General features: G+C 42.0%; 1 protein-coding gene across 3 annotated transcripts in view; it reads left to right on the plus strand.

The window, feature by feature from the left end:
* Positions 1-16,944: 16,944 nt before the first annotated feature.
* TTC39B (tetratricopeptide repeat domain 39B) overlaps positions 16,945-18,542 on the plus strand; it is a 124,274-nt gene continuing 122,676 nt past the window's right edge. For 2 of the 3 annotated variants that reach the window (XM_081066048.1, XM_081066053.1), the window contains exon 1: positions 16,951-17,113. In XM_081066048.1, coding sequence (XP_080922174.1) covers positions 17,072-17,113 — 42 coding nt within the window. In that variant the 5' untranslated portion in view covers positions 16,951-17,071. Of the gene's footprint in view, positions 17,114-18,542 lie in introns of all 3 variants that reach the window. The other variant, XM_081066050.1, reaches the window with a different exon arrangement.

An 18,542-nucleotide genomic window follows, 5' to 3' on the forward strand; every position in this document is an offset into this window, starting at 1 on the left:
GTGCCCTCCTGTTGTAGTTGAGCCTCAGTTGCTGTTCACATGTCAGTAGAAGTTGACCCTGAGGCTGATTGGTTTTGAAGCCTGGCTGTGACTACACTGGAGGAGCTGTTGTACAGGGACTGACCCTAAAGAGCAGAATTGTATCAGCAGGGCTCCAGTGCCTGCCCAGTCAGCCCTTGGGTGTGTCTTCTGAGGAGGCAGTCAGGTGGTGCTCTGGCTTGATCTGAAGCTGGCCACTGGGCATGCCGATCCTAGGGTCTCCTGGGAGGGGCCCTGCCACAGGCCAGGTTCAGCTGCAGACTGTGCCCTACCCAGGGCCACCTGGTATGAGCCACAAAGCAATCCACAGATGGCAGCCACTTGTGCTGGGCATGGAGGTGGCTGGGAGAGGCCAAAGGGCTGAGTTATTGATACTTAGCTTAAGCCTCTGTATCTAGCATGCCCAGTGCTTGCTTCACCTTTGGATTTTTAATTTATGTAGATTAATAAATTTCCTATTTTGCTTAAGCCAACCTCATCTAGGGTTTTTTTGTTTTTTTGTTTTTCTTCAATCACTTTCAAGTGAATATATACAGAGGCAATAACTTTGAAAAATAAATTAAAACTACAGAAATTCCTTTGTCCCCATAATAGTAGACCTTTTGGTGTCTGCTGGTCCATCTATTTTAGGGAATCTTATGTGTTTTAGGGCCAATTACCAGATCTGGGCAGTGGGAAATGAGATGTCCTGTACTAACCAGAAAAGAGCACGGTAGTAGGTAGGTACTACTGTGATAATAATAACCTTCAAATCCCCCAAATGTGAGTTGCTCACATTCTGTGTCCATTGCCGTGATGTGGGGCTCTGCTCCATGGTCACTTAGATGGACACAGGCGATGGAGCCTTCACCCCCTGGTGGAAGCACCGCGTGGAATATCTGGCTTCCTTTGTCATCAAATGGGAGAAGAAAATACATCAAAATCTCATACCTAATCTTCCATATTTTGGCCCATTTGCTAGAACTAGTCACATGGTCCTACTAATTGAAAGGTGGCTAGGAAGCAGTCTTCCACGCCAACGGAGAAAATACCTGAATCCAGTGTGCTCTAGTAATGTCTAGCACATGACCAAGTTTGTAATTTTAGATTGCAATTCTGATAAGCATTATACAGGTGAAATATATTAAGCATTTTTATATACTAGACATTTTATATATATATTATTTTATATACTGCTTATAGCATCTTTATGAGTTATAATTACCTTTATTTTTTTATATGAAGAAATTGAGGTTTAGTTGGATGAAATGTCTTGCTAGGAGTCACAAAGCAGGACAGTTGAGCTTGTGTTTGATCCCATGCTGCAACCTGGCTACTTGCTCTCTGCCATACTGCCTCCCTGATGTGAAGGGAATTGGACCCATTGTGATAAAGTGAAAATGTAAATGAGAATGACCAGATGCTACTCCCCAGATCCTGGGTGAATAGAACAAAGAGGCATTACAAAGGTAAAATTGGAGCTGGGATGGAGGTCCAACTGGAGATCCTGACTTGAGAATCTCACAGTGAGATGATGGGTTGCATAGGTAGCAAATAAGATCATCCTTGGAGAAAACAGCATGGAATGAGAAAAGGGTCAAGACAACTTTTGGGGTTAGGTTGGGGAAAGTATTGTTTGAAAATAGTAAATGGAAAATTCCAAAAAAAATAGTCTGTAAGTTTTAAATTACGTGCCATTCTGAGTATGAGTTCCGCTCCACCCTCCCCCCCCCAGGATGTGACTCAGCCCAGTGTCCAGCATCTCTACGCTGTACGTGCTGTCCACCCATTAGTCACTTAGGAGCCTTCTTGGTCACCAAGAAGAGAGAGACACTTCCACATAACTTGTATTAAAGTAGATTGTCATAACTGTTCTCTTTTATTAGTAGTAATTATTAATCTCTTACTGTGCCTAATTTATAAATTAAAATTTATCATAGGTATGTAGGTATAAGCAAAAGCATAGTACATATAGGGTTTGGTACTATCTGCTGTTTCAGGCATCCCCCAGGGGCCCTGGAATGTATCCTCCCCAGGATAAGGGGGACTACTGTACCATGAAGCTCATAAGATTTAAATTTCTGGGTCCCTCACTTGCTCAGGCTGCGCTGGGTACTGAGAGTTGCTGGGAGTTGTAGGGTGTTTCTAAGTGGAGAGGGGAAGCCAGGTTGCAGCCAGGAAGCATTTCTATGAGACCATTTTTGATAAATTGCTTAAAAACATATCAGAAGAAAGGGATCTGAATCTTTAAGCCTCTGTTGTGTAAAATGATCTACTTTCTCATTCTAAATACTCATTTTCATACCTAATTTTGCATTCTTAATTTTGTACCCCCAATTCCTCTTTTGCTTAAAGACGGCTCCCAATTCAGGTCCACAAAACATAGATCTGCCCTGTATGTACCATTCTGTGAGCAAATTGTCCTGATCTAAGCCCCTTATCTTAGCCATCTTTACACTTACAGGTCCAGCATGGGGCCTTGCTGATAGTAGGCTACAGTAGATATTTGTTGAATAAATAAATGTGGAGATAAATCGTGAGTTAAGAAATACCCATGGGGTGGCTGGTTAGCTCAGTTGGTTAGAGAGTGGTGCTAGAGAGGGTTGCTGGTTGAATCCCCACATGGGCCACTGTGAGTTACGCCCCCCTTAAAAAAAATTAAAAAAAGAAAGGAAGGAAGGAAGGAAGGAAGGAAGGAAGGAAGGAAGGAAGGAAGGAAGGAAGGAAAGGAGGGAGGGAGGGAAGGAGGGAGGGAGGGAGGGAGGGAGGGAGGGAGGTAAGGAAGGAAGGAAGGAAGGAAGGAAGGAAGGAAGGAAGGAAAGAAGGAAAGAAGGAAAGAAGGAAGGAAAGAAGGAAGGAAAGAAGGAAGGAAGGAAAGAAAGAAGGAAGGAAGGAAGGAAGGAAGGAAGGAAGGAAGGAAGGAAGGAAGGAAGGAGGAAATACCCAGAGTTTGGGAGAGGCAGTGTGGTTGTGAGTCCTAGGAAATATGATAAGGGGTTGAAGCACATGAACAATTCTGTGATGGGGAAGAGGAGATAATAAGAAGAAAAATTCCCAGGGTTTTCAATTTTGTCTGGGGAGGTCAGGCCTAGTAAATATGGCAGTTCTCTCTCTCTCTCTCTCTCTCTCTCTCTCTTTTTAAATAGTGATAGAGGAGAAGCTTCAACAATAGTTCATAGGCACCTTCTCTGTACTGGCTGCAAAATGCTGTACTAAACATTAATAGAAAGGAGATTATAAGAGATCTAGGCTCTCTAGTATAAAACTTTATGTTACATTCAAGATCAGGTCAGAGATATTTGCTTTAAGAATTGTGTGTGATGAAAGCCTAGCTCAAGTTTTCTATTTAAGGAAGGAGGACAAAGATTAGGTGTTTTTAGTTCTGTTTTATACTACAGGAATCTGAAAGATGGTGTGTATCCACTTTATGGGGTATGGAAGCAGATAAAATGTCACTGAAATGTGTTTTCTACTTAAAAAAAAAATCCTCCAGTTTTAGTTTCTGTAATTGAGCATAATGACTTTTGTCTTCTAATTTAGCTTTGTTTTTATGTAGATTTTAAAAATGACTAGGAAGATAAAGTGAGAACCACTGACAGACGTACATTTGAGTTGATTGTAGTTAACTCATTTCAGGTGTAGGTATGCCTGTGTTCGAGACAAACACCTTGTCAAAGAAAACAATAAAAACAAGAGTAGAGAAAAAAATTAACCTAATTTATATTCTTCATTGTTTGATCAACTTTTCACTGTTCATGGTCAATCACTTACTAAATAAAGGTCTCTCAGTGAATCCTTGTTGGCTTTGGAGTGAAAACTAGTCTGCTAATTTGGAGTCTTCGTTGCTCAGAAAGGGCATCATCATGTTACTTTTATTTTAAGTGACAAAAAAGAGTGAAAAAAATTACTGAGTATGGAAGTTTGGGGCAGTGGGGAGGAGGAAAGATGAATCCTCTCCTTTTCTTTGCTCTGAGAAAAATAAGAAGATCCCTAGAGCCTAAAATAGAAAGCACACTGCTCCCCCGAGTTCTGAATGGGGAGTGATCTTCACCCAGATCTTTCTGGATTTAACGTAGGATGGCTCTGGTGCAGCACAGCCCAGTGGAGAGAGGACAGTGGCCACGGACTCTGGCACTATGTTTCATCTCCAATCTAATCACGCGCTGAGTGTTTTGGGCAAGCTACGTCTTACATTTGTTAGCATGCATTTCTAAGCAACAGAAAAACCCACACTAACAGTGGTTTAAATAAGATAAAGATTTATTTCCCTTTAGCATAAAGGAAATGCAGACACAGGCAGCAGAGAGCTGATATGGTGGCTACATGCTCATCAGGGACCTAGATTATGATCTCTATTTGGCTGGTCCATATCCTCAGTGTGCACCCTCACAGTACAAGAGAGCTGCTGGAGTTCCAGCGATTACATCTCCATTCCAGTCAATTGGAAGAAGAAAGGGGCAAAGGAGAAGGGGCAAAGAGCAAATAAAGGCCAACTACCTTTTAAGGGAGTTTCCAGAAGGAGACATACAATGCTTATGTTTATGTATCATTGGCCAAATCTTATTTTCAAGATTGTCACAGTTGGAGAAAATGACTCTGAGAAGTATAAATCTCTATTTTGGGTACCTGTGCCCAGCTAAGCTGGATTTTCTATTGCTGAGGAGGAAGAAGGAAATGGATATAGTGGTGGTGACCACATTCTCTGCCACCCCTCTTCAAGCCTCAGTTTCTTTATCTGTAAAGTAGGAATCAAAACACTGCCTACCACTTTGGATAAATCAGATGATGTAGGTGAAGTGCTTGGTACATTGTGCGTGCTCAACAAATGTGAGCAGTTATTTGTAGAATATAAGTACATAACCAAACTGCAAATTGCCCCCCCCATATTCATTCCCAACTACTTCCTTTTAGTTATACAATCCTCTGAGTTTTGCTGTGTAAACAGCTATCCAGCTAGAGACTGCATTTATAATTTTCCCTTGTATGTGACTAACTTATGAGTAATGAGATGTGAGAACTGATTGATGTGTACAACTTCTAGGTCATGTACATAGAAGGGTAGTGTTGTTCTCCCCTTTCTCTGCTCCCCATCCCGCAGGCTGAAATGTGCATTTGATAGTGACAATCCAGCTCTGACCATGTGGATTAGGACAACCCCCTAGTGGATGAGGAAGAAACAAAATAGAAGAAACCTGGACCCAAGAATGACCTTGAGGATCTGTGCCACTCACACTTGCTGGATCTTCTTCCAACCTTGACCTTTCGTCAGAAAATTAGCAAACCTTCTATATTATTTAATCTGCTGTAATTTCGCTCTCTGTTAAAGTTGTCGAACTGAGACCCAAACTATTGTCTAGGAGGATAATCCTTATATATATGTATGTAAAGATCAGTCAGGATTCTTAGCTGTCAGCAACAGAAACCATCTATTGCTAGCTAAGGTAGAAAACGAACTCATTACAAGGCTATTAAAAGTGCATCTTGCTTGTTTTCCAGAGGGCTCAGAGAACCAACTCAGAGATTTCACAACCAGAAACACTGTCCGTTATCATGCCCCAGTGCAGTCCCACTGTACACAGACGCTGCAGCGGGTATTGCCAGTGCTAGTGACACTGGATGGACACTGAGCATCTTTGTTAGGACTGTTGCTACAGCTGCTTCTGGAGTGGCTTGTAGCAGCTTCCACGGTGACTGGTCATCTCCAGGAGGGACTCGGCAGGATGCCTGCTTGGCCATGTACAAGCTTTGAATTCAACACCTGAGTGGGGCACTTGTGGTTGGTGGCACCTAGGACCTCCCTCGCACCTGGCTACAAAGGAGGCGGGGGAACCAAACCTGGCATTTTCAGCTTTTCAAGTGGTAGGTAAACTTTGCCTTATAAGTGAGAGATCTCTGAACACAGAGCTGTAGATGCTGGGTGGCTAAAAACAACAACTAGTGGTTCACGCTTCCACCCGGTGATCTCTAAACAGCAAACCTTCATTATAGGATTGAGGATAAATATTTATATGCCCTCAAGCTAGTCCTTCAGAGAAGTGGGGGATGGTGAGATAAGGATATTTACTAAGCACTTAATGTAGGCAGTCAGGAAGGTGTTGGATGCCTAGTGGTGAATGAGAAATGATCCCTGTCTTCTAAAGCTCAGAGTCCAATACCTGAGACAAAACTTATCTAGGTGATTTTTTTAAAAATGTATTAAAATTTCAAATGGTGAAAATAGCTCTACAGTAAATCCTCATTATTTGTGGATTTGGTACTTTGAATTCACCTTGCTAAAATTTATTTGTAAGCCCAAATCAATACTTGTGGTACGTTTGAGGGTTCTTCTAGGCTCCTCTGAGCCAGAATGACTATTCTGCTGGTTCCCTTATTAATGAATTAATAGATTTTTAGCATGTGTTCAATATATGTTTGTATTAGAGTCAGTTTTAATTTTTTGATATTGTAAAATTACAATTTTAGAATTTTAAGGCTGTGTGTTCTAAATCATAATGTGCAAAGCAGTAGAAAATTTGAGTCATCCAATGCTCACGTTCCCAGCTGAGGTCAAACCACTTGATGCTCTGCCTTCTCATTTCACTCTCATGCTGTAAACCAGTGTCCTTTCTGTAGTCTATTTAGTGCCATGTTTTTTACATGTTTGTGCTTTGTGGGTGTGTGTAAATTTACGGCCTAATATAGCCCCCAAGTCCAGTGCAGGAATGCTGTCCAGTTCCTAAGTACAAGAAGGCTGTGAGGTGCCATGCAGAGAAAATAAGAGTATAGATAAGCTTTGTTCAGACATAAATTATAGTGCTGTTGGCTACAAATTCAATGCTCATGAGTCAACAATATGTATTAAACAAAGTATGTCTTTAAATAGAAGCACACATAAGATAAGGTTATGCATTGATCAGATGACAAAAATGTGACCAGAAACTTACAGGAAACTTACTCTATTTTCCCTACTTGCTAATTCAGTGTTTGTGGAAACTTTATAGAACATAACTACCATGAATAAGGAGAGTGAACTGTATTATTATTTTTTTCTAATTTTAAAAGTGATACAAGTTCATTGTAGAATAAAGTAAACAATAGAGGAATGCATGAAAAAGAAAGTAAAAATCAGTCAAAATACCACCACTCAGAAAACCACTAATGTTACTATTTTGGTAAAATTTATTTCAAATATTTCTTTTTACATATACATATACACACATCATTTTATATTAATGGACTGATATGATTGTAATTCTAAAATTTCTTCATTCAACATGTACGTTATAATTCTAGAATTTACAGAAAGTTAGAAACATGGCTCTACTCAGAGTACATACTAAAGAATGTATTTAATTCATGAATAAAGGAGCCAGTAGGAGAATAAAACTGGTTTGAAAGAGCGTAGGAGGAATATATGTATCTGTAGCCTTTGAAAGAGAGAGTGTAAAAGAAGATCTGGGGTGCAAAACTATTAATGTAATACAGGCGATAACATTTAACGTTGGGCGAAATCTTTTCTACTAGACAGAAATTGTAATTTACCAATCTTTTACAAGCTAATCTCTAACTTCACAGGGTCTGTGAACCAATCATTAGTTAATTGTAAGTAGAATAAAGATTACAGAGATCCCCATGCTCCTTAGGCAGGCTTATAAAACTGCACTACTAAGTGTATTAAGTAAGAAAAATTATAACACATTACATGCCCACTCTAAGCTCCCTAAATTTCCAAAAATATAATCAAAACAGTGAAATAATTTTGTTGGGATGGAAAATGCTCCTCGTCCTCAAGCAATTAGTATGGTTGTAAACAATTGTTGTCTTGCAGGAGGTCATGTGTCTCCACCAGCAGCATCTTTGAGGCAGGACCCTGTGGCTGCCACTCAGTGTACTTTTCAAACTACCTAAGTGAGATTCTGATATTCCGCCCATTGTCTTTGGATTATAACTCAAGACTTTTCTTGAAAAGTATTTGGGGTTATGTCAATATATTTGTTTTCCTATGTAAATGTTGGCTGAAAATAGTATTGAAAAATATGTACATTTTAAGAAGTCTAAGTATTTAAAACTAAGAGGCAGTCTGCCAGAAAAACAATGAAGACATTCTTGCAGGGTATCCCTTTAGCGTATTCTGAAAATTCTTCTGTCTCTTCCAGTGTTCTCCAACAGACAATTTCTCTCCCAGGACACAAACAGGGAGATAAGTTGTCTGTTTTTCTGTATTGTTTCAGACTATTTTTTTGCACATATAAAAAATCTGAACCTAAAAGATGCTGAGTGTGGATACTGCTTGTTGCCTTTGGTTTTGGAAGCCCGAAAGACTTAAAAATAAAACAGTGTGTGCCAGGGACCCTCACTCACTCTCACACTTATAGGCAAGGCAGGCACTAGGCCAGCTCTGTAGCTTTTGTAAAGGGAGTGAGTGAGTTCCCAGTTCTGCTTTGTAACCTTAGATTATTATCCACTCTAAGGTGACGCAGGAGAAGGCTAAGAATTCATTAGAGGTCATTGGAGTAGTGAGAGTAAAGCTTACTGGAGGAGAGAGGACTGGTATATCCTGCGCAATTCTCCCTAGTCTTCCCTACTCTGGGGGGTGGAGGGGAGGAAGGGAGGGGAGAGGAGGAGATGGGTGCTCCCCCTCTTCTATTCAAGCGGAAGTATTTTTCCATAAAACCACTCAGAAAGCTTGATATGTGTCTTCAGGAGCTGGGGCCTGAGTATTGGTGATTGCTTAGGCTGGGGGAGATATAGGTGAAGGTTGGCTGGGGATTTAGCAAGAAGAGAGGGCTTTATTGAGGGCAAACCACATGTCCCCTTACCTCCGGTGTGTGTTTTGCAAGTACCATGAGAGGAGGCTGTCACAGATAGAGCTGACAGCTCTAGGTTTTCTTCAATGGGATCTTCAGACATGCTGCAGAAACAGATGAAGAAGTGAAGGGTCCCCCCAAAAGAAGCATCTTCTGTAGGAGCATTGGAGATGAGGGAGGTTAAAAACCCATACCTGCAGGAGTCTCCAAAGATTCTGCTAAGGCCCCCTGTGACAGGAAGGAGCAACATGTGTCATCTGCCTCACTAAGAGGGAGCCTGTACAAGTTGAGTAAGAGTTGTGCACCCTTTATCTCTGTTCTTCCAACCCTGTAGTGTCCCCAATTAAAAATTTGTATTTATATTTATTTTTATTGAAATGTATTTGATGGGGCTGGATAGCTCAGTTGGTTAGAGCACCGTACTCTTAACAACAAGGTTGCCAGTTCGATCCCCACATGGGCCACTGTGAACTGCGTCTTCCACAACTAGATTGAAACAACTACTTCACTTGGAGCTGATGGGTCCTGGAAAAACACACTTAAAATAGATAAAAGTTAAAAAAAAAATGTATTTGACATGTAACATTGTGCAAATTTAAGGCGTACAACATGTTAATTTGATACATTTATATATTGTAATATGATTGTCATTGTAATGATAATTAGCACTTCTATCATGTTACATAATTATCAGTTCTTTTTAGTGGTTGTAATAATTAAGTTCTAGACTCTTAGCAAGGTTAATGAATATAATATTGTTGCTTATACTCACTATACTGTGCATTAGATACCTAGAACTTATTTACTACTCATTGCAAGTTTGTCCCCTTAAACAACATCTGTTCTGTTATGAGTGTCTCAAAATTGTAGCTGGTGATGGAGGTGGGGAGGAAGAGTGAGAAAGAGGCTGTCTTCTCTTTCCCCACTGCAGAAGCTTGGAATGTGGAGAAGGCTTTACATTGAATGGCATTTGGAGTTTAATGATTATTAGGCTGGACTAGACTCTAGAATATCCCTGAGTGATGTGAATGAAAAGCTATGGCACCCGCCTGAGATTCCACCCAGGAGCAAAAACTAAGAGGACCAGAAGGGGCAGTGGGAGAGAGGATTAATTTGCTTCCTGCTGTATCTTATCGTTTCCTGCTTGTTTGATGTACTTTAAGTCCTGGCTGTGGATCAGTGAGCCCCACCCTGCTGGCCAGTGCTATACTCACCAGGCAGGAAACACACACCAGGTAAAGACCACTGCTTTTTTCTTCTCCATATGAGGGGCAGGCATCCAAATTCTTGGTTTCCTACTAAGAAATAGGTCTGGGTCTGGTGTCTCAGGGGATCAAAGAGAACAAAGAGCTCTGGCACATGCAGAAAGTAAGAGGAGAAAGGGAGACTGGTTAAGTGAAACCAGTGTCGGCTAGAAAAGCCTTGATCCCTGACGTTCCTTCTTGCTGGCAGTGGTACCTCTGCCTGTCCTGGCATGCAGGTCACATGTGGGATCCTTTCCGCCTGTCTCTGGATCGCGCAGGCAACTGGCATCTGGCATCGGGAGGTAGCACAATGCAGCAGAAAGAACCCTCTACCCGTTTATACTGTATTCCTCGTGGTCAGACTGGCATAGCCTTTCTGATACGCAATTCAGCCAGATCTAGCAAAAGCCTTACAATGTTTATACTTGTGCAAGAATTAGGATTACGTTCCATTTCAAATAACCCCAAGTTCCCAAATAACTGTGGTTTAAACCACATGGATGTTTATTTCTCACTCGTGTAAACTTCCAAGAGTATGTGGTCTAGAGCTTGTATGTACTTGCCTGAGTTCCAAGAAGTATTCAAGTTCCTCCCAGCTCAATCATGAACCAAGATGAGGGACTCCATGTCCAGGCAGCAGGATGGAGTGTATCCATCGAAGGATGTGTTCAATGAAGAGAAAGGGCAAGGTCCCAGAACACCTGTGTCTAAGGAAGGGTCCTGGAAACTGCCACATAGCCGTTTTGCTCACACTTCATCGAGTGGACCTCAATCACAGGGCCATGTCCAGCTGCAAGGGACACTGCAAAAGGCAGTCAGTTCCTGATGACTAAGTGCCAGGCTAAAAATTTGGAATAAGGGTAAAAAAATATTAGAGAACAATTAACACTGTTCTGTGCCTTGCATATTTCCCTTAATATTGTATCTTGGAGATGATTCAACATCGATACTTAAAGAGGTTCCTAATTTTTATCTATTTTATTTTTTTAGGCTGACTAATACTTCATTATTTGAAAGCATCACAAGGTATTTAGCAATCCCCTGTTGATGGATAGTTAAGTAGATGTCAAACTTACATCATTACAAATATTGACCCAGGGAGTAACATTGTACATCGGTAATTTTACATATATGTGACTATATCTAGAGGATACATTCTCAGATGTAAGCCTGCTGGGAATTTGTAACTTTGGTAGATTATTGCCAAATTGTCCTCACTAGAGTCGTAACAGTGAAAGCCCCATTGTCAATAATAAACCTTTCCAACATATCATTTTATTAAACCTTTTGATCTTTGCCTATTGGATGGTTAATGTGCAATGAAAAAAAATTAAAAACAGTGCTACAATTAAAAAGTTTTTGCATATAGTTTCTACTATATACATATGGTTTCAATGTATATAGTTGCATATACATTTCTACCACTCAGATTCTTTTCCTTGTTGGAAGAATATCAGGGAGAAAACCGTTATAGCTTTTCATTCAGATGGAATGTTAACGTTAGACTTTGTGTGTTCAGTAGCAACCCAGAAACACTTTTCTGGTTTTTTTATCCTGAACTCTTAGTTCACTTGGCAGGTTAGGCTGCTTGTGTCTGAAAGACTCAGGTTGCATGCCATGATTTAGAGCAGTGGTTCTCAAGGCATTGCTGTTGAATTAGCCGCAGCAGCAGGAAGAAGCAGGCCCCACCCCAGACCTACGTAATCAGAATCTCTGGGGGTTGGGGCCAGCAATCTGTGGTTTGACAAACCCTCTCCATAATTCTGATGCATGCTCAAGTTTGAAAACCATTGCTTTAGAGACACTTAGAGCTGTTCATTGTAGTGCTGAGTCAAAACCAGCTTTAGAAAATAGAAGTAAGTCTAAGGAAGCAGGTTTGTCTGTGACTCCTTCTCTAAGTGAGGGTAGGAACTGCCTGATATAAACCCAAAGTGCCCAATCAGAAGTGTAAATCGTAGGCCTAAAAGAGGCTATGAGAACAGAATTGCTGAAGGCGGGCCAGCGGTAATGATTGGTTTACTAAAACTATGGATGAATACAATGAGAAATGTCATTAACAGAAGATGCTAGTATTCTTTAGAATGTGGAGAATATTTGGATTTGTAGGACAGTAAAGACTCTCGCAATGCGAGGGGAAACATGCCGGAAAAGAAGGCACAACAGAACCCAGAGAAACAGGACTGTGGGAAGTGTCCTTAGGAGACAGGGTGTGCATGGGCTACAAAACGGTCCCCAGTCAGCTACTCCAATCCAGCACTGACCAGAAGTTCTAACTGCTTTGGCTGGAATGCATGGGAAGGTATACTGGAATGCAGAGTACCTAAAAACACTTTGAATTACATACTTACACATTTAGATTTAGGTTTGTTTACATATAACTGAAAACTCAATATAACGGTGGCTTAAACAAAGATAGTAATTGATTAATCGTCCATGTAATAGAAATCTGGAGGTTGGTAGTCAAGTACTTGTGTGGCAACTCCACAGTTATCACGAATCCAGACTCCTTCTGTCGTTTTGTGCCACTAGTTTGTGGCTTCCATTCTCAAGGTATTTCTTTACGGTCCAATGAGGTGGCTGGAGCTCCACCCATCACGTCTGTTCCAGGCTGTGGAAAGGAGGAGAGGCAGAAGGGCCAAAAGGCACATGCCTCTGTTATTTCCCTTTAAAAAGAACTTCTTGGAAGTCAAATGTATTTGGTTTGCCAGAACTCAGTTACATTGGTCAATCCTAGTTGTAAAGGAATCCTTGAAATTATAATCCTTGAGGTGGGTACCATGCTGCCCTATATAAAATCAGGTTCTCTTACTAATGGAGCAAAGGAAGGATGAACAGCAGGTGGCAACCAGCAGCCTCTGACACAGGTTCCTTGTTTATTCTTGCTGAAAAATCCACAGCTCTCCACTCTGAGGTCTCATATTGCCAAAGTCTTTGTTTTGCTTTTCTCTTCTCTGGTCTCACCTTCCCCATCTGAAAACATGAGATTAATTTAAAGTGATATAGTAAAACTAAATAGGAAAGTGATTGGAAAGATTTTATATATATATGTATACATATATATTTTTTCATATATATACATATATATTTTTTTCATATATATACATATATAGGACAAAAAGTAAACAAAGAGCTGATAAACATAGTAAAATAAATGTTTACCCATCTCCAAATGCCCAGAACAGGAATATTCTTAAGGGAGGATTTCAGTCTCCACTAAATGATGAGGATTTTTTCCTTTGCCTCGTATTTAAACCTCTCCCAGAGACATGAATTATTCCCTTTTAGATCACTGAGGGACATCTAAGTACTTAGCTTTTGTATAATTTTGAAAAAATGAGTAGGCATTGAAGATAGTCATCATGTCCTCCACATTACCCTAAGAAAAACAGTATTTACTTTTTAGACTTCATGTAATTTGTGTTCTTTAATCTCCTTCATTATTACTGGTTTTCTCCGTTTAAAAAAAAAATCATGCTAACGCATTGGCATGCCAAGGTCTAAACAAAATGCTCTGTATACTATGAACTTTTTATACTTCATTCACTCAATAGCCATATATTTATGAAGTATCCATTCCGTGTTTGGCACAGTGGTTTTGTTGTAAACACAAAACACAAGGTTCCTTTCCTCACGGAGTTTATAGTGTGTGTGAGGGTATTGTTGAGGAAGCTAGACTAAAACCAGTAAACAACTAAATGAACAAGATAGTTTCAGAGAGTGATAAGAGCAATGAAGGCAGTAGGAGGACATGGTAACATGGGATTGAGAGGGAGGGGCTATTTTAGAAGGGCAAGTTCTCTTTGAGGAGCTGAAAGATGAATGTGAGGCAAAGCCACTGACAAATGCATGATTGACAATGAGCACTTATGTCATGGACATGAGGTCTGAAAAATTTTATTTCTAAATGCAAAACCGTTCTCTCTCCCACTACACAAATGATGAAAATGCAATTTTTATTTAAATAAAGTTTCAACAACAAAAAAACACCCTTACATCCATTAAGGATAATAGGTTGAGGAATACGAAAGATTACATTTCTGCAATATTAGATTTATTTTGAAACTCAAACAGCTCCCAGTAGGTGTGTGTACCTTTAAAGTAAAAAAATTCAGACACTATTCATGCTTAATCCCTATGCTACCGTGTTTCCCCGAAAATAAGACCTAGCCGGACAATCAGCTCTAATGTGTCTTTTGGAACAAAAAATTAATATAAGACCTCATATTATATTATACCTAGTCTTATAGGAAAACAAGACCCGGTATTATATTATATTATACATATTATATTACATTATATTATATTATTATATTATATTATATTATATTATATTATATGACCCAGTCTTATAGGAAAATAAGACTGGGTCTTATATTAATTTTTGCTCCAAAAGACGCATTAGAGCTGATTATAGCAGCTAGGTCTTCTTTTCGGGGAAACACGGTAGTTACTTTTGGGAAATGGAAAATCTGAGGAATCTCACTTGACTGTTAGAGTAAAACATTTGTCATCAGCAAACTGGCAAGGGAAATTCTGTTACAAAAATGAATCCATTCTAAATGTTTTTTGAAAAAAGCTGTTTTATATTTGTGATTCATGATCTTGTAAAATCACACATGTACGGGAAAAGAAATTTGGCATCTTCCAAGAGCAAAGCAAATTTGATTAGATGTTCCAGAGGCTGGAATACATTTATTCATTCAGTGTTTGCAATTGTCTTCCTCAAAAATATGAGTGTTGCTCTTCTAGTGATAGTAATTTAAAACTTACAGGGCTTCAGATTTGATCCCTGGTATTAAAAAAAATACATCAAACTTCATCAAGAAGGACAGATTTTTGAAGAGTTAGAGTTCATTCTCATTATAATACAATCACATCACTAATTTGAGCCAAGTTCTTTTGTGTCTCTTCAAAATTTGAGAAGTTGAAATTCCTAAGTATGACTATAACAAAGTATATGGAGAAGGAAAAAGCCACCGAGATGGTTTCACATCAAAAAGATGCGATATTAATTTAGGAACCAATTAACTTTATAAAACAGAATCATGCATGAGTAATACAGAGTAGATTCTGTACCCAGACAGGAAATCTAGCCTCAGAAAGTGAAATATAAACAGGAGATTGGGGGAGGAATGGAAACTTACAGGGGTATTAGAATTAAATGACCTCTAGGTTCCTTCTAGCCCCATATATCTGATTCTAAGAGCATGCAAAGGGTGTGTTAATCAGCTTTTTAAAAGCTTATTAAAATGTAATGTACATAACCATAAAATTCACCCATTACAAGTATATACTTCATGATTTATGGTGAATTCATAGAGTTGTGCAATCATCACAATCTATTTTTCATGTTGTATACGGGGTAGAAACCATATTATTTTTCCAGTATAAAGACACATGGTGACTCATTAAAATCACACAGCAAATTTCAAGGATGCAAAGTGACTAACTGAAAATGTGTGTGATAAGCGTTTGTAGGCAGCTGCCCTACTGAAACAAATAGGGAAAAAGAGGGAGGGTGGCTGGAGGAAGTGCAGAGCTGTGGTTACTAGCCACGCCCTTGAGTCAGACTGCTGGAGTTCAGATTCTGGCACCTCTACTTTCTTAATAACTGTCTGAACTCAAGTAAGTTACTGAAACTCACTGAGCCTCAACTTACTCATCTGTAAGTTAACAGTATCTACTTCATGGGGTTATGAAAGATAAATGAGATAGTATATGCAAGGGGCTTAGTATACTCCTGGCACTTATCACTGGATGACCATTAAATAGTCTTTCATGAGTCAGACACAAAAGACCACATGCTCTATGATTCAATTTATATTAACTTCTAGAAAAGGCAAAATGATTGTTATAGAAAGCAGGTTAGTGATTTCCAGAGGCCACGGACTGGGGGTAGGAAATTGATGGCAAAGGCTCACAGGGAACTTTTGGGGGTGTTCTATGTTATAGTTGGGATGGTGTTTTGTAAACATTTGTTATGGAAACAAACTTGGTGAATTTTATCGTATGTAAAATAGATGACAAAAAACCCTAAAGATAGTTTTTAATTTACCAGTTGGATAGTTTGATTATTTGACATATTAGAAGCAAACATCAATTTCTACACTCGGCCAACAAATATTTGTTGATCACCTACTGCATGGAAGGCATTGTTCTAGATATTGGGGATACAGCCTTTAAGAAGACACACAGTATCCCTACATTCATGGGGCTTATAGTGCAAGTCCGAATTGTACACATATGTTTGGGGCGACATAAAGGAGCAGCACGGGAAGCTATGGGGAAATAAAGGTGGCAAGGTAGTGGGAGGGGGGTAATGGGCTCTAAGTAGTACAAATACCTGTCCCTCAGTTTTTCTTTTAGCTTTCAAACATACACAGAAGACGATGCCCCTGACCTAAGACCTCTGGGTGACGGGTGACAGTGACCCATGCACTCTGGCCTCACCACCTGTGAGACACGGTGTTCACCTGCGAGGGAAGTGGACTGGCACCGGCACAAAGACCAGGTGGACGCTTCATGGGCTTGAGGGGCAGCGTGGCTTTAACCTTGACCTCAACCCAGCACTCCGCAGAGCTCCGGAAGCAGAGACCCTCAAGCACCTTCCCAGGCTGTGGACCAGACTCGCCAAGTCTGAGTCTGCGAAGTGACTCCACCCACCAGGTGACTCCGCCGCTGGATGGCCCCGCCCACTGGGTCTAAGGAGGATGCCGGCCCCCTGGTTGGTCGCTCGGGTCTGAGCCGCGTGGAAGGGCGGGGCGAGGCCTGCGAGGGGCGGAGCTTGTGGCGAGGAGTGCGGCCCCGCGCCCTCTCGGGAAATGGATGCTCAGCAGCTCTGCGGGCGCCAGGGGGCGGGGAAAGCGCTCGTTTAGCTGCGCTCTGGCCCCGCCCAGGACCGGCAGGAAGGCGGGGCCTCCCCGGTCCTCCCTCGCTGGCGCTGGGCTGAGCCCCGAGCGAAGAAACAGAGTCGGCTGTAAGCTCCCTGCTTGGTTTTTGGGCGGCGGCAGGCGAAGGAGGAATATGGCGCTCGTACGCAACGGAGCAGAGCTGGAAGCGGACGAGGTACTGGCGGGTGGGGAGTGAGGGCACTGCCTCTGGAGCCAGGGATGGGTGAGCGAGCCCGGCCGGGACGGCCAAGGTCCCGCCCCCTTGGCCCCAATTTGGGACCAGCAGCCTCCCGCCTGGAGGAAAGGGCTGGGGCTGCGGATGGGGGCACCTGACCTTGGGGGGTCTCTCCCCGCGGGAGTGAGGAGGGTCGCTGTGGCGCTCGGAGCGGAGGTGGTGCTGAGGTTCGGAGCCCCGGCATCGTGGGGCCGGGGGATGCAGGACACCGTGTCCGGTCCGCGGGTGGATGGGTGCGAGCGCGCCGGAGCTCAGGACCCTCGGCACTGAACTGATCGGAGCCTCTGCAGGGACGTCTGGGCTCCGTGAGGTCTGATCCCGAAGTCCGGACACTGGCCCTCTGGGGCTTTGTGAAACTCTCTGGAGCCGGGAGTCTCACCTTCTATGGAAGTTTCCTGGGGACTGAACTGAAAGGCTTAGAAGCGATGAGGGGAGGGGGGACAGCCGGTGGAAGAAGGAGCCCCAGGGTGTCAGCACAGGCAGGCAGGGCAGAGGCTGCCGAGGGCCGGAGGGCGAGGGGACCAGAGCAGCAGCCCAGGAATTGGTGCTTTCCCCTTGGTCCAGGGGCCCGGGCCTCTCCCGAGCAGGTCCCCGGTGTAGACGGATAGAAGGCTCTACGAGAACCGACTCCGGCAAGCTGCCGTCTCAACTGTGTTTAAATAATTGGCCACTTCCTCCTGTGGCCGGCGCGCCCGGGTTTGAGCACCCTCGGGCAGGCGCACCGGACCTGTTGATTTATTGACTTCCTTTCAGCACTTAGAGCTCCAGACACACGTCGTATTTTGAGCTTCAAGTTGAGGCCGGCGGCAGCGCAGGAGCCCGGGCAGCAGCAGCTGCTGCCGCTGCCATTTTACCTGTTTTGAATTTTACAAGTCGCTGCCTGAGGAAGCTGAGTTTCAAATGATGCAATAGTGGAAGATCTGGAGATGGTTTCTGCCCATCTCTCCGGTGTCGGGAAACTCCCAACAACCGAACACTATGTTCTAAATGTAGCCCTTAAAATAAAAACACACCAAAACAGAACCGCGGTTCCTTTACAGGACTGGCAAACGAGAGGGCAAGTGGGGCTCTCCAGAACCTTCCTTGCAGCCTGTTCCTGGCAATGAGGGCACCAAGACCACAGACCAGTGAAGGAGAGCTCGCTCAGTTGCATCTATTCAGTATTGAAGCTTTGAAACTACCCATAAAGGCAATTGATGAAATAGCACATTTGTTGCTATTTTCATCTGTGACAACCTTTCTTTAATAGCTTTGGGCTGTCTTTTTGGAATTTCAGAGAGCCAGCTGTTTTTCATTCCTCCTGTCTTAATTTTTTTCTGTAATCAAGGTAGTAACACTTTTATGGTGATTTGACCATACATTCACTCCA

Source organism: Rhinolophus hipposideros, assembly GCF_964194185.1.
Source record: "Rhinolophus hipposideros genome assembly, chromosome: 11".
NCBI lineage: Eukaryota > Metazoa > Chordata > Mammalia > Chiroptera > Rhinolophidae > Rhinolophus > Rhinolophus hipposideros.